This window comes from Taudactylus pleione, unplaced genomic scaffold (genome assembly GCF_031769625.1).
Source record: "Taudactylus pleione unplaced genomic scaffold, aTauple2 ptg000372l, whole genome shotgun sequence".
Classification (NCBI taxonomy): Eukaryota; Metazoa; Chordata; class Amphibia; order Anura; family Myobatrachidae; genus Taudactylus; species Taudactylus pleione.
The window spans coordinates 10,367,448-10,394,957 of NW_028284773.1; the positions used below are offsets into that span (position 1 = coordinate 10,367,448).

General features: G+C 42.1%; 1 protein-coding gene across 1 annotated transcript in view; it reads left to right on the forward strand.

Moving 5' to 3' along the window:
• Positions 1 to 27,510, forward strand: part of LOC148508277 (IgGFc-binding protein-like) — a 175,951-nt gene that overhangs the window by 34,742 nt on the left and 113,699 nt on the right. The window contains exons 18-32 of the mRNA XM_088444705.1: positions 5,037 to 5,635; positions 5,761 to 6,334; positions 6,411 to 6,622; positions 6,708 to 7,088; positions 8,609 to 8,892; positions 9,212 to 9,483; positions 9,596 to 9,661; positions 9,834 to 9,899; positions 11,440 to 11,580; positions 11,692 to 11,954; positions 12,250 to 12,334; positions 16,656 to 17,156; positions 21,154 to 21,294; positions 21,409 to 21,671; positions 22,065 to 22,149. Coding sequence (XP_088300831.1) covers positions 5,037 to 5,635; positions 5,761 to 6,334; positions 6,411 to 6,622; positions 6,708 to 7,088; positions 8,609 to 8,892; positions 9,212 to 9,483; positions 9,596 to 9,661; positions 9,834 to 9,899; positions 11,440 to 11,580; positions 11,692 to 11,954; positions 12,250 to 12,334; positions 16,656 to 17,156; positions 21,154 to 21,294; positions 21,409 to 21,671; positions 22,065 to 22,149 — 3,933 coding nt within the window. The remainder of the gene's footprint in view (positions 1 to 5,036; positions 5,636 to 5,760; positions 6,335 to 6,410; positions 6,623 to 6,707; positions 7,089 to 8,608; positions 8,893 to 9,211; positions 9,484 to 9,595; positions 9,662 to 9,833; positions 9,900 to 11,439; positions 11,581 to 11,691; positions 11,955 to 12,249; positions 12,335 to 16,655; positions 17,157 to 21,153; positions 21,295 to 21,408; positions 21,672 to 22,064; positions 22,150 to 27,510) is intronic.

Below are 27,510 nucleotides of genomic sequence, written 5' to 3' on the forward strand. Positions count from 1 at the left end.
TTTGGTCAAATAACTGGAGTGGATAGAATGTTATGTTACTTTTTATTTTTTTTTTTTCTTTTAAGTTTAATTTATTGAGAATTTTTCAAATGAATGTGTTTGTTTGGTGGCAACATATTGCTTTTCAAAAGGGTTGGTGCTTTAATCTGTAGTCATATACAGTATCGGCTGGGGTTAGATCTGAATAGATGTCTTGTAATAGAAAAAGTGAGATTAGGAGAGAAAATGGGAAGGAAAGAAAAGGGATAAATAGGTTGGAAGGGTTCCCAGTCGGCTTTACCAGAAGAGCTTCATATATAGCAAACCATCCATGAGATTGAGAGGTGAGTGGGGGCTTAATAATAGTTGAGTCAAGGAGACCATGTAGCATGAAATTTGCTAATCGTGAAACATACTTGCATAATCAAAACAAAATACCGGCTATATTTTATTGATTGCTGCTGACATAGGGCCTGATTCATACGGATCGCAATTCAACTGCGATAGCAAGCTAATCCACTGTGATCACAATGCAAACTCAGCACAACTTAAAGACGCCCACTTTACCTTACACACACTTGTAATGTTTAGCAGAATAACAAAACCATCGGTATAATCGAGTACCATCGCAACTTCACGCACAGTTGCACAAGCCCTGACTTTACTCAGAAATTGCTAACTTCCATGCATGTTATGAGACCTCAGGCTGTGTATGGCACACTGACACGCCTGCATTTCCCCGACCACCCCCCCGTCTGCACCCACAAACGGTGCTTCCGAACAATCACTCTGCGAGGGGTCTGAGTAGCCTCTGTGATTGCAGTGGTCGGTTCACGCACACGCATTGCAATGCGTACGCATGTGCAGAACGCAACATTTGACCGGTTGCATGCGTATTACCAACTGCGATTCAAGCTAAATCAGGCCCATAGGCTTGGCGAGCTCAGTTTTTTGTAGTTCTCTGATCATAAATCTTAATTCTACCCAAAACATAAAATTCAAATTAGTGCAGAATATAGCTTATCTGTGTCTGATTTACCACCCGATTCGGCAAAGGCAGACGTCACTGACTGTAGAGGGCTGGTATATAAGTTGGTGGGGTGGCAAAGGTGTTTCAAGAGAGGAAACGCCGCTCTCTATCCAGGGCCCCCTCCTCTCTCTCCGGCGTCCAGAAGCGCACTGAGAGCCCGATTCAGACCCGTTCGATAAGCTGGGTATGCACGCTATGGGTGATTATCGCATGTATGCGCATGCGTATGCGGCAATATACGCATGCGCGAGTCACTCATTGATGTCTGGAATTGAGACAGCGCCGTTTGTGGGTGGTATCAGGGGAAGGTGCCTGTAAATGGGGGAGTGGATGTGCGAATGCAGGCATGTCTGGGCGTCTAAATGGCATTTTAGGGGTGTGCATAATTAGCAAAGAAGTCCCATTGCACAAGTCCCTTGGTTGTGTTTCAGTCTGCAGTGATCACAGTGCTTGCGGTGGGGTAAGGTTTACCTCAAGCGCTGCGTGCAGCTCCGATGGCTCTCGATGTTACAGATTAATCACACACTTCCTGGAGATGACGTGTGCTAAGAAAGAAAGGTGGGCGACTTTATACTCTGGTATGGTGTCCTTACACCACACAGTGCGATCGCTGCATTTGCATACCAGGCCCCTTTTAGCTGCGTGAGAGCGCAGCTTAGCATCCAGGTCTGAATGAGCTCCTGAGTGCAGGGCCACGCCAGTAGACTCTAATGCCCAGAGTCTACAGTCATGCGCCCCATGTAGTGTTCCCCCTTATACAGTTCCCCCAGTAGTGGTCCCCTTATACAGTGCCCCCAGTAGTGGTCCCCCTTATGCAGGCCCCCAGTAGTGATCTCCCCTATGCAGTCCCCCTTATAAAATTCCCCCTGTAGTGGTTATCCCTATTCAGTGCCCACAGTAGTGGTCCCTCCTGTGCAGTGCCCCTTGTGCCCCCAGTAGTAAGCCCCTTATATAATGCCCCTAGTAGTAGTCCTCCCTATGCAGTGCCCCCAGTAGTGGCACCCCCTATGCAGTGCCCCTTATAAAGTGTCCCCAGTAGTAGTCCTCCCCTATGCAGTGCCCCCAGTAGTGGTCCCCCCTATGCACTGCCCCCAGTAGTGCCCTTTATATAGTACCTCCAGTAGTAGTCCCCCCCTATGCAGTGCCCCCAGTAGTGGTCCCACGATGCAGTGCCCCAGGAGTAGTTCACCCCCAGTAGTGCCCCCTCAGTAGTGCCCCCAGTAGTGGTCCCCCCTAATGCAGTGCCCCCAGTAGTCCCCCACCTATGCAGTGCAGACACACACGTAACAAAAAGAAAAAAAAAATACCTGTATCCCTGCTCTGGCTCCTGATCCCGCCAATGTCTACTCCTCCGTCCTTCCGGGCCGGCCCGCTCTGCATTATAAGAGGCACGTCATGACGTCTCTCCCATCACCCACTGCAAGAGCCAGAAGATGCAGCTCATGAGTGAGCTCCAGCCTGGCTCCGGCAGTGGCCGCAGCAGTCAATGAGAGTCTGTCTGACTTTCATTGGCTGCTAATTAAAACAAACACACATCCGCCAGCTGTGTGGTTGTTACTGTGTGTTTGTTACCATATGGTCAGCACTACACTGACCACAGTGACAAGCCCTGCTCGACCCCCCCTAGTTACGCCACTGCCATTACCTTCAAGTGTTCCCCAGAACAATCTACTTGTGCCCACAGTGGATTTACTAAATATGTGGCATTCAGAGTGATAGAGGATTTTCAGGAGAGGATTTGCAAAGAGACAATAAAAAGCAGTATTTTATCTCATTATAAATTGGACTTTCACTTGGCACTTTTGTCCGTTTATAACAATTACGTATACAAGAGAGTTTGGCCCTCATTCAGACCCGGTCGCAAGTGCTGAGCAACCGGGTCGATGTTTAGGCCCTGCGCACGCGCAGCGGCCGCACTGCGCGCGCGCAAGCCCCGGAGCAAGGAGAGAAATTCTCTCGCCCTGGAGCACACTACAAAAAGGGCGGCTGTCGATGTTGATCGACAGCTCGCCCCGTTTTGTAGGCGTGGCGGGGGGTGGTTTCACAAACGGAGGCGTTCCTTAAGGAACGCCTGCCGTTTTGTGGGCGGCCGCACTGAAATCAGCAGTGATGTCAGTGGGGAGCTTCCTGCTCGATCAGAACAGGAAGCTCCCTGGGGCTTGCGGTTGCCGAGACCCAACCTTAGGGTCTCGTCGCAAGCCCCGATGGTCGCGATGGTCTTGACCATCGTGACCATCACCCTGGTTGGTCGCTAAAGCTGTGGGTGGTAACCCACAGCTTAGCTAGTGACCATGAGGCCGCACTTAAAAAATCAAGCGGCCGCCCTCATTCAGAGAGAGTGATCGCTTCTTGCGACCGCCTCTGAATGAGGGCCTTTGTGCTTATAGTTACCACTTTCTGTTGGTACATTATTCTAGTATACAAGGGACTTTGCACAAATAGTTACAATTTCTGGCTGATAAAGTATCTTATTTTCAGAGATGTTTTTTTTTTATAAAAATGTGACTGTCATAACTAAATATATATTTTTATATATATCATTGTTGTCTAATTAAATACTTAAAATATTTTAGGTTGGCATATTTGTGATTTTTTTAAATCCAATATTTAGACATACCCACTACACTTATGTCTATACTTTGAGTTTCCTGGTTTGCGACCATTTTTCAATGGCAGCAAGAATTTGTCCAAATTGCTTAATCATTTATGTATTTGTTTATTTATTTACTTTATGTACTGATTATATATTTATTTTATTACCATCTTTATTAGCGCCATAGGCTACTGTATATTGTTGTTTATTGTTTGCTATTTAGTAAATATACCCCTAAGTGCAGGAGGGATTTTCACCAATCCATAAAATGTAGAAATATATTGCAAGCCAGTATGTGTGCCCAAAAAAAGTGGTATTCAACTTTTTTTTTAGCTAAGACTCGAAGTGTCATAGGAGCTGTACTCTGAGACCCCAAGGAGCTAATTCTGAGTTGCACATATGCAAACGGTGTGTTTTTGCTTACAGCGCATGTGCCGATCCGAATTTACACATCTTTGCGTATGTCTGCCCGGTTCTCTATCAGAAGGGACATGGCCAGATCTGTCTTTCCGTGTAATAGGGCTATTCAGGGCATAAACTGGCCAGTGACAATGCATTCCCACATAACAGCCCTGACCTGTGGGAGTGTATCAAAAGGGATGGGCAGCCTGGTATAAGTGCAGATACTAATGATGACAGTTGCGGATGTTGGCGTAAAAATAATGGACGGCACCAGTTTCGCGCTTGCACACGCACATACCCCAGCATACGTTGATTGGCTAATCACATTAGCATAAAGTAGTAAATCAGGCTTCCGCAGCTGCTTACAACTGCTGTCACTCTGCGTGTGACTCTTCCCCTAAATATCAGTGTTGTAAAGAGCAAAACAAATGAGAGAATGCATGCATTTTGTTTTTGTTAGGCCTTACATCTAAAATAACAGAAATGTTAAAGAACAGTCATAAAATAAAATCTCCTACTCCTAAAAGCTAACAGACATAAACAGGACATGTAGATGGAACCGCAGGTTTTTTTTTTAATTCTGCCAATAAAGTTTGTGGTTTATTTACTAAGCATGGGCTTCTAAAACCCGGAGCTTCCAATTATGTTTATGACCTACATTTAAAAGAGCAATGCTTTTACTAGCCAAAGACGGCTATTAATAACTTTTTTACATTTCATCATAAACATGTTCAGAAGCGCAGAATTTTAGAATTTTTAAAATCCTATATTTCTATAAGATTTCCATTATTCTGGAACCCTAAATGAGGCAGTTCTCAATGTTGTTGTTTATCTGACAAAAAAAGACACCAAAAACAGAATTTCATACCCAAGTGTGGGTCCTGAATCATGATTTATGTACCTCTACCACAACACCCCTTCAAAACCAGCAGAAGCACAGATGACTATAATGCAAGCAGGACAGGCAATTACAACCTAGAATTGCATACATGAAAGTTGTTCCATTTATGTCTGTTTTGTCTATATTTACAGCCCTGAAGTGTCCAGCAAACAGTCATTGGGAACAGTGTGGATCAGCCTGTCCTGCTACTTGTGTCAATCCAGGATCTCCAACTAGCTGTAATCTGCCCTGCACTGAGTCGTGTATCTGTGACCCGGGATACGTCCTGTATGACAAGAAGTGTGTGCCAAGTCTCCATTGTGGATGCTGGGAAAATGATAAGCATTACCCTGTAGGCTCTGAGTTCTGGGCAGACAATACTTGCTCTACAAAATGCAGATGTCCCTCTACAGGAAGTAGCTTAGTCTGCAGCAGTGGCTCATGCCCGAGTAACCAGTACTGTTCAGTAACAAATGGAGTTCCTGTCTGTAAACACCTCACATATGGTCTTTGTAGGGTCCACAATGACCCTCACTATGAAACCTTTGACAAACAAACACATCATTTCATGGGTCTGTGCACTTACACTCTGTCCAAATTATGCAGCAACTCCTCATCTCTGCCTTACTTTGATGTAGAAGCAAAGAATGAGCATCGAGGAAATCCATCTGTGTCCTTTGTGCAGAAAGTATATGTTAAAGTCTATGGTTATAGAGTACATATACTGAGAAAAGAGAAATCTCGTGTATTGGTAAGATATAACTTATTATATTGTTGTTGCACATATATATTTGTTTGTGCATTTTACTTTCAAACACCAAGTTTTACTTTTAGGTATTGATTTCACCATACATTATATCTTCAATGCCTTTGCAGGTTAATGACATTTGGAACAATCTACCAGTAATCCTGGATGGTGGCGCAGTGACAGTACAAGTGAGTGGGAGATATGTAGTACTAGAGACTGATTTCCAACTTAAAGTTTCCTATGACAATGACCATTCAGTGGAAGTGAAGATACCCAATACATATGCTAATGAGACATGTGGAATGTGTGGGAACTACAATGACCACAGGCAGGATGACTTTATTATGCCAAATGGACAACTGGCCCAGAACTCTAATGAACTAGGGAACAGCTGGGTGGTGTATGATAAGGATGATCCATCCTGTACAATTCAACCAACTCCACCTCCGCTCCCATTATGTCCTCCAGAAAATGAGAACTTGTATGAAAGTGATGCCTTCTGTGGATTACTAACAAGCGATGGTCTCTTTAAAGCATGTCACTCCGTAGTGGCTCCTGAGAGCTTCTTTGAGAGTTGTGTGTTTGATCTATGCGCATTGGATGGAAATAGAAGTGTTTTGTGTGGTGCATTAGAAGCTTATGCTGATGCCTGTCAACAACAAGGAGTCACCATTCCAGACTGGAGGAATGTTACATCTTGCGGTAGGTACCACTTAGCAAAAGTTCTCTTTATTTGAGTATAAGATACATTATGAAATATGTAAATTTGTTATGATGCACATTACAGGAGGTCCTACGTGTCCAAATAACAGCCACTACAGTGATTGTATGACTGCCTGCCCAGCAACTTGCCTGGACCCTCACGCCCCAGAGAAATGCAGTTCTCCATGTGTGGAAGGATGTGAATGTGAGGAAGGTTATGTCCTCAGTGGTGGAACCTGTATTTCTGCCTCAGACTGTGGCTGCTGGCATAACGACAAGTATTATAATGTAAGTGACAACATATATCTCAAGCTAATATGTTCTCCATGATGTGATGTGATGGGTCTGTAATTAGAATTTTTTTTGTTTCTAGGCACAAGATACATTCATTGAGGAAAACTGTGAGAGTAGCTGTACATGCCTGGGTCACAACATTTTGTCCTGTACTGCAATATCCTGTGCAGCAAATGAAATATGCAAGGTTCAAGATGGACTTTTAGGTTGCCACCCATCAAGCACAGCAATCTGCCACATTTATGGAGACCCCCATTATGCCACATTTGATGGTACACTTCACCACTTCCAAGGAGCTTGTAACTACACTGTGACTGAGACGTGTGCTAACACATCACACAGCTTTAGTGTCACCACACGTAATGAACACAGGGGTAACCCAAGCTGGACCGCAATTAATTCTGTTGCTATCACTGTGGATGGAGTACACATCTTTATAGAGAAGAACAATATAGTGCATGTAAGTGACATGGTTAACTAGTGTTCATGTTAGTAGTAAAATATATTCTCTTTGTAGCATACAGTAACTTTAACCACTGACATTTGTGTTTTGTGTATTTACACTGTTTACCCATTATCATGGAAATATTTTATTTATGGCTATATGATTTATTTATATATACAAAAATTGTTGTTTTCTAATTATTATTTTTTAAAGCCCTCCCATAAAAGATATTTCTAAATTGAATCTATTGGCTTATCAGCATGGAGACTTGTGGGCATTGCAATGAATTTCAATACACATAGATTAGACCTGTTATATTACTAGTAGTACTGATAACTACTGAGTTAAATAAAGTAGGTGTAACTGTTTCTTACACACAGCGGAGGCAGTCATTTTTTGGACTACACAAGAGTGCAGCCTACCACATGCCTACGAACTAGTGACATCATACAATCATGTCAAATCAATTCATAAGCTTCATTCTCATGAATTTTGATTCCGGCCACAAAATTTTTGTTTATACAGCACTTTGGACCTTATTCAGAGTCGGTCGAAGCCACCGCATGGTCGTACGCCACCAATGTTCGCTATACTGCGCATGCGTAAAGTTCGCAATGCGCGTGCGCAAACTAGCCGCTACGATCAAAAATTTCTCTCTCCTTGAACACAGCCAGGTCGGTAGTTTGAGTGGGAGATGGAGGCGTTTGTGGGTGGTAACAGGGGAAGGTGCTTGAAAACGGGGGAGTGGAGATCCGAAGGCAGGCGTGCCTAATTATGTGAACAGCGTTTTATGGGAGTGCATACGGTTTATGGGAGTGCATAATTAACAAAGTAGCGTCATGGCACATGGGAGGTTTTTACACTGACATGATCGTAGAGCTTAAGAGAGGGTATGGTCGACCTTAAGCTCTACGACCAGTTCCGATGGTTCCCGATGGTCTCGATTAATCCTTATATGCCCGGAGATGACGTGTAATGCGTACGAGAAGGGGGCGTATTTTTTTGTATTCCAGCCGCTTCCTCCCCTTGGTCGGCCAGCTACCGATCCGAAATTAGGGACACAACTTGCGAGGGAATCATTTACATATCCGGCCCCTTTTCCCGTACGACCGTGCGGCCGCTTCGACCGACTCTGAATGAGGTCCTTAGTGTGTAGGTGACAGGATACTTTAAGCTAATACCAAGCACTTCTATGTGGTATACTGTAAATGAAACAGTAATACCAAAAAAGAGTTACTTTGTTTATGGCATTTCACCTGATTTGGTAGGTACAGGATGTGTGCCATAGAGTGATGATATTCTCTTTACGCCAAAGTGGGCATTATTCAGGAAGTGAGTAACTGATCAACAACATGTCACTGGTAGGAGAAGTTGGAGCATTGCTGGATCATGGTAGATGTGGAATAATCCATGTTAAGCAACACAGTACATTGGATGCCATTCCATTTTAGACTGAATTTTCAGATTTGGTTACAGTTATGTTATGATTTTGCTTTTAGAGAGATGAATTTACATTTCCAACCTTTCTTTTTCAGGTTAACAATGTTTTAGTAACTCTTCCTGCTAATGTGTCTGGCATAAGCATTATAAGGAGTGGTCAGTATGTTATAGTTAATACCAACTTTGGACTCCAGATTCAATTCAATGGGGATCATGAGCTATTTGTTAGAGTGAATGAGAACTACAAAGGAGCATTGTGTGGCTTGTGCGGCACCTACAATGATAACCATCTTGATGACTTCATGAAACCTGATGGCAGCATTGTCACTGATGTGAATGACTTTGGAAACAGCTGGCGAGTCCCTGACGATGGATGGCCGTGAGTAATTTTTATTGTTGAAATTATGTATATAGGGCAGATAAAGTTGATATAAAAAAAGATAAGCTGCAATGAATTATATATGTAGAAAAATGCCTTCATGCTGATTACAGTTTTCGATTTACTGAGTGCCAATATGTTACACATTGCACCTTATAGTGATGAGCTGTGACTCATGGTGGTCTAGCCATAACTAAAACATGATCATGTATGTACTCACTATTTTATAGCAAATTGCTATATTAAATTGCATACTTTTCTGCAACCTTTAGATGGATAAATAAATTATATATCAATATATATATCTTTGTATTTCTAGATGTGACTCTACTCCTCCCCCACCACCGACCTGCACTCCCTCCATAGAACAAGAGGCTGAGGCTGATTGTGCAATAATAAAACTTCCCAATGGCCCATTTGCAGCGTGCCACCCATATATTTCTCCTTACCATTACTTTGAAAGCTGTGTGTATGACCAGTGTGCCACCGGTGGCAATGATGACTATCTCTGCAGTTCATTGGAATTTTATGCAGCAGCATGTGAGGGAATTGGAGTGTCTCTAGGAGACTGGAAAAAAGATACAATCTGTGGTACGTTCTGATATCTTTTATTCTGATTTTAAATAAAGCAAAAATCACAGTTATTTTATTGGCGTGAACAATCGGCGTTACCTGGTACTATTTTGTTTTGTTTTATCATCAGCTATAAAAACGACAACATCTCCCAGCCCAACTCCAGTTAAGACAACCACAGAGTCAACCACAAGAGGTAAAGAGATGTCATATTAAACATTTGTTTTTATACTTTACCTTTTAATGCCGGCACCTGAACCTGCTTTGCAGCAAAACATTCATATTTTAAATAAATCAAAATAACAGTTATTTTATTGGTGTGAAGGATCGGAGTAACCTGGTACTATTATGTTTTGTTTTATCATCAGCTATAAAAACGACAACATCTCCCAGCCCAACTGCAGTTAAGACAACCACAGGGTCAACCACAAGAGGTAAAGAGATTTCATATTAAACATTTGGTATACGTTCAGGAAGCCGGTGGACGCAATGCCGACCGCCGGCTTCCCGACTACTTAATCCCGGCGAGGGTTAAATGACAGGCATCTAAATGTAGATGCCTGTCATTTTACCGATGCCGGGAGACCGGCGCCCGCCATCCCGATCGAAGAGATGCCGAGCGCCGAGCACGGACAGCCGCGCGGGGTGGGGGGTGGGGGGTTAGGTTTAGGGCTCTCAGGGGGGACTTAGGGTTAGGCACCCCCCGGGAGGTTAGGGTCAGGCTAGGGGAAGGGGGGATTAGAGTTAGGCACCCCCAGGGGGGAGGTTAGGGTTAGGCACCCCCCGTGGGATTTAGGTTTAGGCAGCGGGAAAGGGGGGTTAGGTTTAGGCACTTAGAGGGGGGATTAGGGTTAGGCACAGGGGGGTAAGGTTAGGGTTAAGGGGTAGAATTAGGTTAGTTTATACTTACCTTTAGGACGATTGGGATTTCCTCCTCTGTCTGGCCGCCGCTGTCGGGATTTGAACCGCTGGCCATGCGGCCGGAGGTAAATCATACCGAATGTTAAACATTTGTTTTTATGCTTGACCTGTAAATGCCGGCACCTGAACTTAAAATGCAACAAAATATAGGATGAATAAAAAAAAACCTTGTGGCTGTGGCTACTGCTTTCTATCCCAAATTAAAGGTAATAACAGTTTATAGCAAATACCGCTACAAGTTCTTCCCTGGTGTACAACCGTGCGTCTGCATATGCAAGAACTGAGATGCCCACTTTCAGTGTCTTTAGATGCTTGAATACAGATTGGCGTATCTGTAGATGCAGCCATCAGTTGACCCATAAAAACTTGCTCCAGGCCCATGCTAGGTGCAGATTCTATGTCAGAGTATGGCTTCCAATGTACACAATTATGCATCTGGGTTCGCAACTACTTCAGCATCACGCCTGTGACTCTCCCATAACACGCCCATAACATGCACCATATAAGTGCGTCTGCTTAGCCACCTCCCCGTCACCTCCCGGTCACTGCCCTGGAACGCCAATATATTTTCATAACATTTCTGAGTCTGTGTGTCTCAATCGTAACTGCGACTCTATGGGTGCTGACTCTGGATGCATGAGCAGTGTGACTTAGATGCATGCACATTAGAAAATTATTGCTCAAATGCGACATTGACATTGCATGTAACTCAGTTTCAGGCCCTAAGTGGTTACTGATTCCAGTGGAAGGTATCTGACTATTTGCTATGCTGTACTGTTGCGATGAACTCACAGCTTGAAGGAAGTTGTGTTGGCGAGAATTGGAGTTGATATGAATCTTAGACCGTCAAATGGATCTGTTATCTAATATTATTGTGTGTTTTATTAGATGAGTGATATACTAGCATATTTTAAAACGTGCATTCAGAGTTCTTCCAAACCTTGTTACATTCAATGCAAATAAATGTAACAAGATTACACGTAGAAACAAATCCTTAACTCTCATTTATCTTATCTGTAATGATTTATGTTTATCTGTATGTCTCACTTGCAGATGAATGTCGCATAGACTGTAATTTTGATACTGGATTGTGTAACTGGAAGCAATCACACATGGATAAATTGGACTGGATACGCTGGAAAGGCCCAACACCGTCTGATTCAACAGGACCTTCCTCTGACCACACAACACGAGGTAAAAGGCTGCTACGCACTCTTACAAATAAGATAAGATTTCACTGGAATGATATGAATGGTTTATTTCCAACAACCTCAATCTCTCTATGTAATTATTCTAATATTCCAGATGGTTACTACCTCTACATTGATAGTCAATTGTCAAATGAAGGAGATACTGCAAGGCTGGAGAGTCCTGAGACTTGTTTCTCTGGAAGCCAGTGCTTACGATTCTGGTACCACATGTACGGAGACGCCGAGTACATGGAACTGGTGGTCTATGTATTAACAGCAGATGGTTTGGAAACTGTTGGCAGTGTACAAGGCAATTATGGGGATGTATGGCATTTAGAAGAGATTTTCCTACAAGACAGTAGCAGTGACATTAGTCAGGCAAGTGATTTGGTATTTACATTTTTTTGTTGGCTTGGCTCTATATTTGTTTTTCTTGTAAATAATGATATATGCTTAACACACTTGGAATCCCCTTAAGGAAACTGCAAGTACTGATGTTTTTTTAATAGTCTGGATTTTGAAGGTCATCAAAGATGTGTACATAAATATTTATTATTGTCAATAAACTAGAATCATAATTTAATCTGCATATCAAGACACGTCTTTCTGTTCAAAATTGACTGTTATCCAGACGATTATGTTTCCCAATTAAAGTTATGTCCTCTTCTCACAGATATTCATTGATGGTGTCAGAGGTGAAACCTATCGCAGTGATGTTGCCATAGATGATATCTCTCTTGTCCCTGGATATTGTATTGGTAAGTTATTCAGTTGTATTTCATTGTTTTATTCCTTTTTCTAATTTTAATTTAGCATACATCATACAGTGAGAATCTGTGTATGTCTTTGCTGCTGTCTAAAATTTTTATCAAGATTTATTAAGACTGTGCCTCCAAGGGCGGGATGTACTAAGCATCTCATCTGCGATGTGGTACATCCCCCCTGACTTCGGGTACATACCGCAGTTCATTACCATGGTATGTACCAAGAATATCACAAAAGGACAGCTCTCCCGATAAGAGGTGTCCTTTGCGATGGCCCCGGACAGAGTATCTTCCGAGTTTAACACCCAGAAGTCACTGTGGCGTCCTTCTGCGCATGTGCAAAAGGAGGCTGGCCTTGGGGGGTGATGGGAGGGATCCGATTGAATCCCTCTTAAAGGGGAGCATCCCAATAAGAAGCCCATAGGCTTCTATTGGGTAACACCACCTGAAGGTGGCGTTACCCATCGGGTACATTTGCGGAATGCGATAAAACTGAAAAACTGAAAACTGCATTTTTTGGGGTTTTGCCGCATTTTCGCTGTTAGTACATCCCACCCCAAGTGTTCAAAATTTTAAGAAAAAGTTACCAAACTAACCTGGCTTTACCATTCAACATGTTATGAACATATATAATCTTTTACATAGGAGTGCAATAATTCATGTACGTAAGATAGATATATTGTAAAAGTATCTTTCAAATCACCAAAAATGATATGATAATATTATATACAGCATATATTATTTTTAACTTCAATGATATTGGTGTTAATAAGTACAGAATAATAGATAACGCGTATGCACCCAACAGTAATAAATTTGCAGAAGGTTTATACATGGAGCATGCTTGCAGATATGAGCACAGTGCTTACAATTCTGTAGAAAACAGGGAATGAATTCTGCACAGGATATTCCTCCTATAAAAGGTGCCAATTGTTGGGTATCTGAGGTGTGAGTTATATAATTCTGATAAACCCACTTATAAATGAATAAATATACAATGGATGACAGATAAAGTGTCACTGAATGGTGTTCACTAGAGTCAGACAGTAGGAATCCAAAAAAAGGAGAAAAACACTCTTTTATAGGAATAACTGGATAATGTAGACAGGGCCGAAACTAGGATATCTGTCACCCGGTGCAAGACAGCAATTTTGCGCCCCCTCCCTTCCCGTACCTGGATTTTGTCCTTGCTCCTCCATAAGGCAGTGCACTAGTCAAACGTCCCTGGTATAGTGACACATACATGCTTGTTGCCAGGGGGTTCCATGCTCGTTGACAGGTGGTTTCATGCTCGTTGCCAGGAGGTTTCATGCTCGTTGCCATGGAATTTTATGCTCGTTGCCAGGGGGTTTCATGCTCGTTGCCAGGGGGTTTCAAGGGAGAAGATGCAGCTTTCAGCACCTTCTACCAGCACTTGTGCTGGCCTAACAGACACTAGAGGTCCAGTAGTGTCTGTCTCCTCCTTGGCGGTGGCCATTTTTGGATGGCCGTTTTCAGCAGAGTCCATGCGGACGGCTAGACCACATGGAATCTGCTGAAAATGGCCATCCAAAAATATCCACCACCAAGGAGGAGACAGACACTAGAGGTCCAGTAAGGACCTCTAGCATTTGTCTCCTCCTTGGCGGCGGCCATTTTTTAATGGCCGTTTTCTGAATCTGCAGCCCCCAAGCCACCGTGAGTCAGCCCTTTTTCACCCCCTGCATTTTGGCACCCGGTGCACGTGCACCTCTAGCCCCCCCCTAGTTGCACCCCTGATGTAGATATACACAGGCACAGAGCATCTTCCTGCCAGGATGTGTGCAATAAAGTGCAATAAATTTAATACAAATCTTTGTTGTGTATATTGGTCACATACAAACATATTTACATGGTACATACCGTGTGTAAAGCAGGCTGAGGTAAACCGAGGCATGCCACTTGTTGTTGACAAATAACTTCCAGCAGGCCCGGCAAACTGAACGAATGCTGGGAGTTGTAGTTCAGCCGGAGAGCTACAGGCTGCTTTCCTCTGATGTAAAGAACAAGTCTTGGTCCCATTATCCCTAACAACCTCCCTGAGCACAAAGTAAACATCTCTTTACAGTTTGTACTATTTAGCAGCACCTCCAAAAGCAAGGCCACCGCATCTCTAGAACTGAATAATTTGATCCTACATTGATCCTCCCTCATACATTTTCTTCAGAGTCAAAACATTAAATAAATACATTTCCAAACGAATCAAACCTTCCGTCCTGTCTTCAGTCCATAAACATACTCCAACTTCCTCGGGCCTCTGACCTAGTTCTTGATTAATGAAAACATTCTTGCTTTTTAAACTTCCTATGGGGTCATATAGTTTATTTAGCTGAACTGCCACATGTGTGTGCCACTCACTGCTGTCGCTTAGCTTAGTCAGCCAGCTAGCTCGATGCAACCTTTTGGCCTAAACTGGATAAAATCAATATAGTGAGCTGTGAGGTGGTCAAAATTGACTGGAAATAAATGTTATTGAGGTTAATAAGACTGTAGGAACAAAACAGGCCAAAATTATGTGATTTCAGCTGTTTTCGTGCTTTTTAGAAAAAAATGCAGATCCAAAACCAAAACCAAAACACGCAAGGGCTGTTTTGGCAAAATAAAGTCCAGATCCAAAACACGAAGGTGATACAGATCAATAACCAAAACTAAAACATGGGGGCCGGCTCACATCTCTAGTTAAGATATTTTAACCTTATCTTTATTATTAGTTAAGTGTTAATCTATTCAATAATACTATGAGTGCCCCTAGTAAAGAGTCTTCTTTATCTCCCCCTTTTGAATTCTGTAGAGAAGCCATATAGACAAGGATTCGATGCATGGGCACAAACACAGACAGCCAGCAGTCTCGATTAGTATAATAGACATATTAATCAGGAATCTGCTCCAATAACTTTTACGGTGCAGTCGCACAGATGCCAGCTGCTGTCCATAGTGTTATCACTGACATCCAAGGGATAAGAACCATTGAATCATTGCCTTGTAGTCAGTACACATGGCCATAATGAGTCCTGTCTGTACAGTGCAAAAACACCAAAAGGCTTACACTTAATCATGGCTAGTGTGAGGAAGGTTGTTGGTTTTTCTGTTCAAAAATATCACATGCATGGTGATGTCTCACAATGTTTTAGAATGCATTTGCTGCAGTTCTTCAGCAAATATAGAAAGTATTGAGGAGACCCATTAATTCAGATTGCATAGTGGCCCAGGGCCCCAAATTTGCAGCACTGCTGGCTGGAATCCTTGTGACAGAACATTTAGCTCTCCTGTAGAAGAAGTTGACTTGTCTCAGTCAGTAGATACTGGGACCCCAAGGACTGCTGTAGGGAATAGAGGGCAGTGTAACTGTCTCCGACTAGTAGGTGGTAAAGTTCCTTTCATACTACATAATTTAGCTTATTTTGTTGTTCTTAGCTTATTTTAAATAAACAGCATTTTCATTTCAGCCATTTTCCTTGCCATAGACATATGTGCCAAATTACTACTTTGATGTGTCATAGACATATGTCTCCATCCCAAAGTGAATACATTTCCTTTACACCTTGGTTTTACTATGTATTGAGGCATAAAGCAAGTCATATGTGTAAGCTGAATGCCGAGCCCACCCTTCACACATGTAGACACCTCAGACTATAACTTCATATCTTTACTTTTTATAATAAGCACAATGGAGGTGATTCTGAGTTGCATGCTAAGATCGGTGTCTCTGCAAGCGTGAAGCTGTGCCACCCACTGATGTTACTCCAGCTGCCACCACTGCCATCAGTAACATGGGCACTTACACCAGCCCCAAGCTAGGTGCAAGAGATCTGGCAGAAACAGGCTTCCTCTTGCCATGTGTATAACTGAAAATAGCACAGAGCTTTGGTACACACCCATAACACTCCCAGGAGACTCCCATAAGTCAGGGCGGTTATGAGCGCTCACACTGTCACCACCCAGGTCTCGTCCCAAAACACTTATGTTTCCTTGAATCACTGTACATGCACTGAATAAATATATGGATGTAAGACTTACAACTAAATGAAATCATTATAGCTGTAAAATAAAAAAATAAAATAAATGGGAAATATTGAAACAGGCAAATGTCTGTAAGGTGGTCATGTTGGTGTGTCTGCATAATGTATCTCAGCATTACACCAACATCTCATTCAGTCACTCAAATTATGTATTTGTCATGCAGAATTTGCTAGCTCTAACTGTATAAAGTACCCACATTATTATCTTTTTATCTTCTTTTTATTATATATTTTTATCACAATAAAAAGGTTTTATAACAATTTTTTTGTATCTATAGGTTCTACAACTGCACCACCTGATCTCACCACAACGTCTACTTCCACCATATCATCCACTACAAGATCTTCCACAACAATCCCACCCACACTATCCTCTACCTCCACTACCTTATCAAATCCATCTACCACCCCTATACCACCTACACCACCCTCTACATTATCAAATCCAACTACTACCACGATTATATCATCTACACCATCCTCTACCTCTACAATCCTGTCATATCAAACATCTAACACTCATATCCCACCCACAGAAATCTTTACCTCTACAACGCTATCACATTTAACTTCTATCATCCCTAAGCCACCTACACCATCTTCTACCTCCACTACCTTATCAAATCCAAGTTCTACCACCACTACACCATCCACACCAACCTCCACTACACTGTCCAGTCCAACCACAATTACCACTGCTTCGACTAGTATATCTACCTTGTCCACCAAGATCCCAACTACTTCCTCCACATTGTCAACTCCAGCCCCAAGCTCTCCAGGTATGTGATTTTATAATTTGTTTCTCATTTGATAGTTGAATCTATAGATCCTAAAGAACCTCTCACCAGAAAACACCCAAAGAATGGCCAACCATTAGATGAAATAGACAAATATTTTATTAAAAAGTTTTTATCTTATGACATAAAATTTATAACATTAAAATGCTTACTTAATTTTCTGCCTTTACCCATAATGTGCCAGATCTTAATTAAAGCAGGTTCCTCCCTTCTGACAAATGGGTCACACCTGATGCATTTCATCCCTTAGGACTTCTTCAGGGCTGTAACAATCCAAAACTTGAAGGTTATATAAGATCCACAAAGGAACTTGCAAACTGTATTCGTTATAATGGACAAGCTGCACTCTTAATTTGTGGTGTGCTCTGGTCGCAGTCCAAAACTGCAAGTGCAGAGCACATTGAGTGTAAAGGCAGAAAATTATCATTATCCCCCTATGTTAAGACAATGGAGAATTAACTGTATAAGCATTTTAATGTTATTAAATTTATTACATAAGGCAAAAACTTTTTAATAAAATATTTGTCTATTTCATCTAATGGTTGGCCATTGTGCCATTCTTTGGGTGTTTTCTGGTGAGAGGGTCTTTTGTAGAAAGTTCATCCAGGATCTATAGATTCATCAAATACTTGGAAGTCTACTTCTAAATACAGTTTAGAAAGGAGAAGTAACCTAAGAATCAGAGTATACATCTCAATTGGACATTCTAATGGCACAATGTTTACATTGCTGAAAGATTCTTAACTATAAAACAACAATTGGTCTATGCGCCCTCTAAATACATTTCTGTGTGTTTGAAATTTTGTCCCCACTAACAGGGGTTCAATTAGAGGTGCTGCTTGTATTTCTATCCTTTGGCGCAAAATAAGGGCATTTTTTGTAATATATATATATATATATATATATATATATATGTATATATATATATATATATATATATATATATACAGTGCTATTTTTTCAGCAGGAACAACCAGGAACTCAGTTCCTGGACCTCTCATTAACTATGACGGGCCAAAATTTATTTTTCATACGATAAGTTATATTTTAAAGGCTCTTTTGAGTGTCTTTTCTAAATACTATTTATATGTATAAATAATAGATATATAAGTATATATAAGCTCATCCACTCTTCCTATACATATGAATGTATATTAAGTTAGAGTAAAAATGAATGCACGTTTATGTGTACCTTCTGTATTATTTTAGAAATTTGTGGCTGTGTAAGAGTACCGTAACTTGTGTGTTTGTTCACAATATTTTTTACTTGACAAATGGTAATAATAATAATAATAATAATAATAATAATAATAATAATAAAATTCAATCTTTCCATTTTGTACTGTAGATTAGCAATTTTCCTGATCTGCCTAAAAATCAGAGTATACTGCTTCCTGTTGCATTGGGCCTTTTTGTCAGGATGTAACTTCTGTATAGTGAGCTACTTATTAGTAAGCTAATGAGGGAGGGGCTGCCACATCCTCAATAAGGTTTGCCAGAGCAGGAGGGAGGATCTTTTGCTTGCCATTAGCCAATAAGGAAAATATCACCCATATGATTAATTATTAAGGGAAACTGAGCAATGACCAAAAAAATCTATATGTCATTTGAAGTATATTAATGTAAATACTAAAATACATAAGATTAATCACTATAGAAGAAACCAAGCATTTTATGAAAGCTGTGGTATTACACTGTATAGAAGCCGCTAAGGGAGAGAATTTTTGCTACATGGAAGATAAATACTCCCCTCTGTGGACACTAAGAAGGGAACAATATATCAAAACTGCACGTAACATTGTATCTCCCTAGTACAGGGATCAGGGAACTTTTTTACCTTTTACCCCAAAATATATTTAGATATGCCGATGTTACCCTCTTGATTTGAAAGGAAGGAAATCATATAGTAGTGCCCCCATATAATGCCCCTGTAGTAGTGCCCCCATAGTTATGCCCCTGTAATAGTGCCCCCATATAATGCCCCTGAAGTAGTGCACCCATATAATGCCCCTGTAGTGCCGCTTGTACAAAAAACCCCACTTACCTTAATCCCCGCTCCTGCATCCGCCGCCGTCCAGTCCGCCCGGTGGCTCCTCGGAACTATGGGAGAGACGTCATGACGTCTCTCCCATAGTGCGCATGGAGAGAGGCGGAAGCTGGAGTTCAGAAGAGAACTCCAGCCTCCGGCTAACGCGGTGCTCCAGGGAAGGAGCCGGGTGTCCGCTGGTAATAACATCTCAGTGGGCGTTGAGCTTAGAGCCTCCCTGCAGCACAGCCGGGCATGCATATGAATCATTCTATATTATAGAATGATTCATATGCATGCCCGGCTGTCCATCCATTACCCCCAGGAATTTCATTTTTACCCCATGTGGGGTAATTTACCCCTGTTCCCTAACCACTGCCCTAGTATCTACAACACACAAGAGCACACGTACTGAAGGTAAAGAACACAGCAATAAAGCAAGACTGATATTGTCTAGATAGAAACTGTTAAAAACACATGAATAGATCTGAATGATTTATAGACACTGCAAATTAATAAGACATCTCAAAGGGATGAATAACAGGTCCCTCATTATCTACTAGAATATTAATAAGGTAACAAATAATAATACATTCCCTATCTACTATCTTAAGAATTAACCTCTGTAGGAGCCTAAATAAATAACTTGGTACAAAAAGGACATTCTTTTTAAATAGGAATAGACTTTAGTCACCTTTCTAACTTTATACACAACTATTGTTTTTTTAATATAGATATTTTGCTGCTATGGCAATTATATTTTAGGATGAATTAACAATAAAGGTTGTGTTTTAACGTACTAATCAATACATAGATTTGAACATTGTATGTCATCTTTTCTCTTCTCTTCTCTATAGAATCAGTGTATTACATGGGGCGTCAGTGGCACTCCTGTTTAGACAGGATATGTTAGAAGGAGAATATCCTACTATAGAGAAACTCACAAATTAGAAATGCTAATACCCCCGAGACACCACTCAGCTCAATAATAAGTGGTTATCTGGTGCAGGAATACAACTTTATCTTTTTAATTGTATTACAGGTCACCTATTTCCATCAACATTTTTTTTAGTATTGGTTGGAGTTAATCTTCATGTTTTAAGACAAGCAGCGTAGTAACAGGGCACAAATGCACCCTGCATTGGCAGTTTCCCCTGAGTGCACAAAGTCTTGATGTTAAACGTATGACGTCATGACGTCGCACAAAAGCGGTGGGGTCAGTAGCACCAGTAAAGAAGCACTGACCGGGTATACTGAGGACTCCTGGTCAACTGCACAGACTGAAGTATGCCCATCTGGAGCATCCACAGGGCTCTCCGGATGAGACTGCACAAGGAATCCTGGCTACAGGGTGCCATTCCAGGCATGGGTGCAGAGAGGGGGGGAGCAGGTACAGTTTGCCCGGGCTTGCTAGAGGGGCCCAGCGTCGCCTCCCCCCCTTTACTCACAGCGCTCAGCACACAGCTTGTGCTGGGCTGCAGTGTATTAATGCTCGTAGCTGCTACAGCAACCAGAGCAGTCTCCTATGGCTGTGGGGGGGAGCGATCACACTGATCGCGCCCCCCCTCGCTTAGCGTCGGGCTGGAGGGCTTCCAGCGCCACCCTCCCCAGCTCGCAGTGCAAAAGTGATTTATTTATTTTCTGTCAAGGGGGTGTGGCCAAGCCTCTCGCAATTAGACCACGCCCCCTCCTTTACCTGGGCCCGGCCGGGCTCTCTACGGCCCTGATTCCAGGCACCCTGCTAGACAGAAGCAAGGGCCGTGGGGCAGCGTCGGTGCCACTCACAGAGGTCTTGTGCTTTGTGTGGCGGCACTGGTTGCACACCCTTAGTTACGGCCCTGAACATTACAATTTTTTATTTCTATATAGAATATACAGTAGCATACATAATATGAAAATGACATGATATTAACTTAACAAAAGTGTAAATATTTGTTTATGTCTCACTTGCAGATGAATGTCGCATAGACTGTAATTTTGATGCTGGTTTGTGTAACTGGAAGCAATCACACATGGATAAATTGGACTGGATACGCTGGAAAGGCCCAACACCATCTGATTTAACAGGACCTTCATCTGACCACACAACAGAAGGTAAAAGGCTGCTATGCACTCTTACAAATAAGATAAGATTTCACTGGAATAATATGAATGGTTTATTTCCAACTACCTCAATGTCTCTATGTAATATTGAAATTAATATTCCAGATGGTTACTACCTCTACGTTGATAGTCGATTGTCAAATGAAGGAGATGCTGCAAGGCTGGAGAGTCCTGAGACTTGTTTCACTGGAAGCCAGTGCTTACGATTCTGGTACCACATGTACGGAGACGCAGAGTACATGGAACTGGTGGTCTATGTATTAACAGCGGATGGTTTGGAAACTGTTGGCAGTGTACAAGGCAATTATGGGGATGTATGGCATTTAGAAGAGATTTTCCTACAAGACAGTAGCAGTGACATTAGTCAGGCAAGTGGTATTTTAGTCATACATTTCCAGCGCTCTCTACCATGTGTTTTATTGTAAATAATGATATATAACTTACCTAACACACTTGAAATCATGTATTACAGTCCATATTTTAAGGATATCCATGCTTGGGTCCATATGGTTAAATCAAATTGACCGAGGTACTAATTCAGTCACCTTTGCTCAAACATGGAAATCCTTAAAACCTGGACTGTAATGTCAGCGTTTGGGAAACTCTACATTAAGGTAACTACTAGTATTGATGTTTCTATAATAGCCTTGATTTTGAGATCATCTAATATTCATTATCTGACAATAAACTAGATGTTTTAAAAACTGACTGTTATCCAGACCAACATTTTTTCCAAATAAAGTTATATTCTGTATTCACAGATATTCATTGATGGTATCATAGGTGAAACTACTCAAAGTGATGTTGCCATAGATGATATCTCTGTTGTTCCTGGATACTGTATTGGTAAGTTATTCATCTGTAGTTCATTGTTTCTTTCTTGGTCTAATTTAAGTGAATAGCTCTTTATATACATCCTTCAGCAGTCATAATTTGGGCATCTGTATATGTCTTAGGTGCTGTCTGAAAAGAAAGATGCATCCTAAATCTTAATATAGTTATTAACTTCAATGGAACAATGCCCCCGAGTTTTTGAAATCGTATGAAAAAGTTACAAGACCATACAATATATTCTGAACATATTTTCTCTCTTACATAGGATTACAATAAGTCATGTAAATGAGATAAACAGATGTATTGTAAATTAAATATCTAAAATTGCCAAAAATGCATAAGATTATATAATACAGTATATATATATATATATATATATATATATATAACTTCTGTTTAATTGGTTTTAATACCAACTAAGTACAGAGTAAAGTATAATGGGTACCCAACAGGGATAATATTAAGATAATGATATACCGTAAGTTATAACATTCAATTGTATCTAGAATACCCTTCTCCTCAGTACCAGAATGATCTGACAAGTAATCTGCTGATCTGTTCAATTTCCAATATGATTTTTGTCTCTGTCATGATATTCACTGTGACTGGGGACATCTGCTGCACAGTGCTTACAATTCTGTAGGGAAGCCATGCAGGCCAGGATTCGATGCACGGTCATAAACAGCCAGCTGTATAGAAGAGTGTTATGCCCATTATATCAGGAGCTTGCTTGCAATAATGTATCTATTGCAGTCGCATAGATAACAGTTGCTGATCGCAGTATCATCATTGTTACCATTGAACATCACACAGATGTTCAATGCTAGGGTTAACAACTACTGATGACTGGCCTTGTTGTCAGTGCACATGGCCTTCATACTGAGCTCTGTCTGCAGTGTTGCTCTGTCAAGCTGCTTACAAGTAGGGGTGTGCACCGGCCACTTTTCGTGTTTTGTGTTTTGGTTTTGGATCTGGATCTTTCTTCGTGTTTTGGATCTGGATTGGTTTTGCCAAAACCACCCTTCCGTGTTTTGGGTTCTGGGTTTTGTGTTTTGGATCTGTATTTTTTTAAAAAAAAGAATAAAAACAGCTAAAATCACAGAATTTGTGGGTTTTTCTGCTCCTATGCTATTATTAACCTCAATAACCTTAATTTCCACTCATTTCCAGTCTATTCTGAACACCTCACACCTCACAATAGTGTTTTTATATCCAAAAGGTTGCACTGAGGTAGCTGGATGACTATGCTAAGAGATACGAGTGGGCGGCACAAACACGTGGTCCATCTAGGAGTGACACTGCAGTGGCAGACAGGATGGCAGTTTGAAAAACTAGGCCCCAAACAGTACATAATTCAAAGAAAAAAAAGAGGTGCAAGATGGAATTGTCCTTGGGCCCTCTCACCCACCCACCCTTATGTTGTATAAACAGGACATGCACACGTTAACAAACCAAACATTTCAGCGCCAGGGTCTGCCACACGACTGTGGCTGAAATGATTGGTTCGTTTGGGCCCCCACAAAACAAGCTGGCAATTAATCTGTCCCTGCACAAACTGGCTCTACGGAGGCAAGATGTCGTCCTCAACCTCCTCATCCACCGATTCCTCACCCTCTTCAGTGTTGTGTACATCCTCATCCTCACAGAGTATTAATTTGTCCCCGCTGGAATCCACCACCACAGGTCCCTCTGTACGTTCTGGAGGCTGGTCTCCCTGGAAGAGTTGATAATTCATTTTATGAACATCATCTTCTCCACATTTTGTGGAAGCAACCTCCTACGCCTTTCGCTGACAAGGTTCCCAGCTGCACTAAACACTCTTTCGGAGTACACACTGGAGGGGGGGCAACTCAGGTAAAATAGAGCCAGTTTGTACAGGGACCTCCAAATTGCTTCTTTTTCCTGCCAGTACAGGTACAGACTGTCTGACATGCCTACTTGGATGCTGTCACCGATGTTAACAGACAGACGCACGCTTGTCGCTGCTGCATTAAGGATGCAGGTGCCGCTACAGCCCACACATTTCACAAAGACAGAAAAAAAAAGAAGAATTTTTCTATTGTTTGTGGAGCGCACTTTGAGGGTTACACCACCCTTTAACAGACAGACACATGCGTGTCACTGCTGCTTTGAGGATGCAAGTGCGGCTACAGCCCACACAATTCACAAAGACAGAAAAAAAAAGATTTTTTTTATTGTTTGTGGAGTGCACTTTGAGGGTTACACCACCCTTTAACAGAAAGACGCACGCTTGTCGCTGCTGCTTTAAGGATGCAGGTGCGGCTACAGCCCACACATTTCACAAAGACAGAAAAAAAAAGTATATTTTTATTGTTTGTGGAGCGCACTTTGAGGGTTACACCACCCTTTAACAGACAGATGCACGCTTGTCGCTGCTGCTTTGAGGATGCAAGTGCGGCTACAGCCCACACAATTCACAAAGACAGAAAAAAAAAGATTTTTTTTATTGTTTGTGGAGTGCACTTTGAGGGTTACACCACCCTTTAACAGAAAGACGCACGCTTGTCGCTGCTGCTTTAAGGATGCAGGTGCGGCTACAGCCCACACATTTCACAAAGACAGAAAAAAAAAGTATATTTTTATTGTTTGTGGAGCGCACTTTGAGGGTTACACCACCCTTTAACAGACAGATGCACGCTTGTCGCTGCTGCTTTGAGGACAGTATCATATGCAGTGACAGTAGACTTGTCAGAAATTGTTGGCACGTCCTTCAGTCCGGACCAGATGTCCAAACCGGCCCTTGACTTATGACACAGGCGCACGCTTGGCACTGCTACTGTGTTGATGCACATGCGGCTACATCGCACACAAGTCACAAACACATAAAAAAAATAGTTTTTTATTTTTTGGAGCACTTTGAGGGTTACACCACCCTTTAACAGACAGACGCACGCTTGTCGCTGCTGCTTTGAGGATGCAAGTGCGGCTACAGCACACACAATTCACAGAGACAGAAAAAAAAATAAGAATTTTTTTATTGTTTTTGTAGCGCACTTTGAGGGTTACACCACCCTTTAACAGACAGACGCACGCTTGTCGCTGCTGCTTTAAGGATGCAGGTGTGGCTACAGCCCACACATTTCACAAAGACAGAAAGAAGAATAATATTTTTATTGTTTGTGGAGCGCACTTCGGGGGTGTCACCACCCTTTAACAGACAGACGCACGCTTGTCGCTGCTGCTTTGAGGACAGTATCATATGCAGTGACAGTAGACTTGTTAGAAATTGTTGGCATGTCCTTCAGTCCGGACCAGATGTCCAAACCGGCCCTTAACTTATGACACAGGCGCACGCTTGGCGCTGCTACTGTGTTGATGCACGTGCGGCTACATCGCACACAAGTCACAAACACATAAAAAAAATAGTTTTTTATTTTTTGGAGCACTTTGAGGGTTACACCACCCTTTAACAGACAGACGCACGCTTGTCGCTGCTGCTTTGAGGATGCAAGTGCGGCTACAGCCCACACAATTCACAAAGACAGAAAAAAAAGAAGATTTTTTTAATTGTTTTTGGAGCGCACTTTGAGGGTTACACCACCCTTTAACAGACAGATGCACGCTTGTCGCTGCTGCTTTAAGGATGCAGGTGTGGCTACAGCCCACACAATTCACAAAGACAGGAAAAAAAAGAAGAATTTTTTTATTGGTTGTGGAGCGCACTTTGAGGGTTACACCACCCTATAACAGACAGACGCACGCTTGTCGCTGCTGCTTTAAGGATGCAGGTGCGGCTACAGCCCACACATTTCACAAAGACAGAAAAAAAAAGAAGAATTTTTTTATTGTTTGTGGAGCGCACTTTGAGGGTTACACCACCCTTTAACAGACAGACGCATGCTTGTCGCTGCTGCTTTGAGGATGCAGGTGGAATCTAGACGGGATTTGGAACCAGGGACACACTACCTCCATCAATTGTCTAAATCCCACTGCACTAATGGCGGATACCGGACGCACGTCTAACACCAACATAGCAGTCAAGGCCTCAGTTATAAGTTTTGCTTCAGATTGACTGCTGTCGTACTTCATCCTCATCGCTAGGGACTGTTGGAGGGTCAATTGTTTAGTAAAAGTAGTGGTGTTCCTACTTCCTCTCTGGGATGATGAACAACTCCCAGCAGCAGCAACAGCACTAGGAGGAAGTGGTTCTTGATCTTTCCCTATTTTATTTTTATCGGAGAAAGTTTGGTCCTCCATTTATGTTATATTGATATATACGTGCGGCTAAGGCGCACACAAACACAGAAAATATTTTTTTATTTTTGCTGGAGAGTAGTGCACTTTGTGTGTTACACCACCCTTTAAGAAATGAGTAGCCGGCTCTTTACTTATGGGACACAGGCGCACGCTTGGCGCTGCTCCTTTGTTGATGCACGTGCAGCCACAATGCACACAATTCACAAACACAGAAAATATTTTTTATTTGGTTTGGAGTGTACTTTGGGGGTTACAGCACCCTTTAATGGTCAAGCCAGCCGGCCCTTTACTTATGACACAGGCGCACGCTTGGCACTACTTTGTTGATGCACATGCGGCTACTGCGCACACAATTCACAAACACAGAAAATATTTTTTTATTGGTTTGGAGTGTACTTTGGGGGTTACAGCACCCTTTAATGGTCAAGCCAGCCGGACCTTTACTTATGACACAGGCGCATGCTTGGCACTACTTTGTTGATGCACGTGCGGCTACTGCGCACACAATTCACAAACACAGAAAATATTTTTTTATTTGGTTTGGAATGTACATTGGGGGTTACAGCACCCTTTAACGGTCAAGCCAGCCGGCCCTTTACTTATGACACAGGCGCACGCTTGGCAATACTTTGTTGATGCACGTGCGGCTACTGCGCACACAATTCACAAACACAGAAAATATTTTTTTATTTGGTTTGGAGTGTACTTTGGGGGTTACAGCACCCTTTAACGGTCAAGCCAGCCGGCCCTTTACTTATGACACAGGCGCACGCTTGGCACTACTTTGTTGATGCACGTGCGGCTACTGCGCACACAATTCACAAACACAGAAAATATTTTTTTATTTGGTTTGGAGTGTACTTTGGGGGTTACAGCACCCTTTAACGGTCAAGCCAGCCAGACCATTACTTATGACACAGGTGCATGCTTGGCACTACTTTGTTGATGCAAGTGCGGCTACTGCGCACACAATTCACAAACACAGAAAATATTTTTTTATTTGGTTTGGAATGTACTTTGGGGGTTACAGCACCCTTTAATGGTCAAGCCAGCCGGCCCTTTACTTATGACACAGGCGCACGCTTGGCACTACTTTGTTGATGCACGTGCGGCTACTGCGCACACAATTCACAAACACAGAAAATATTTTTTTAC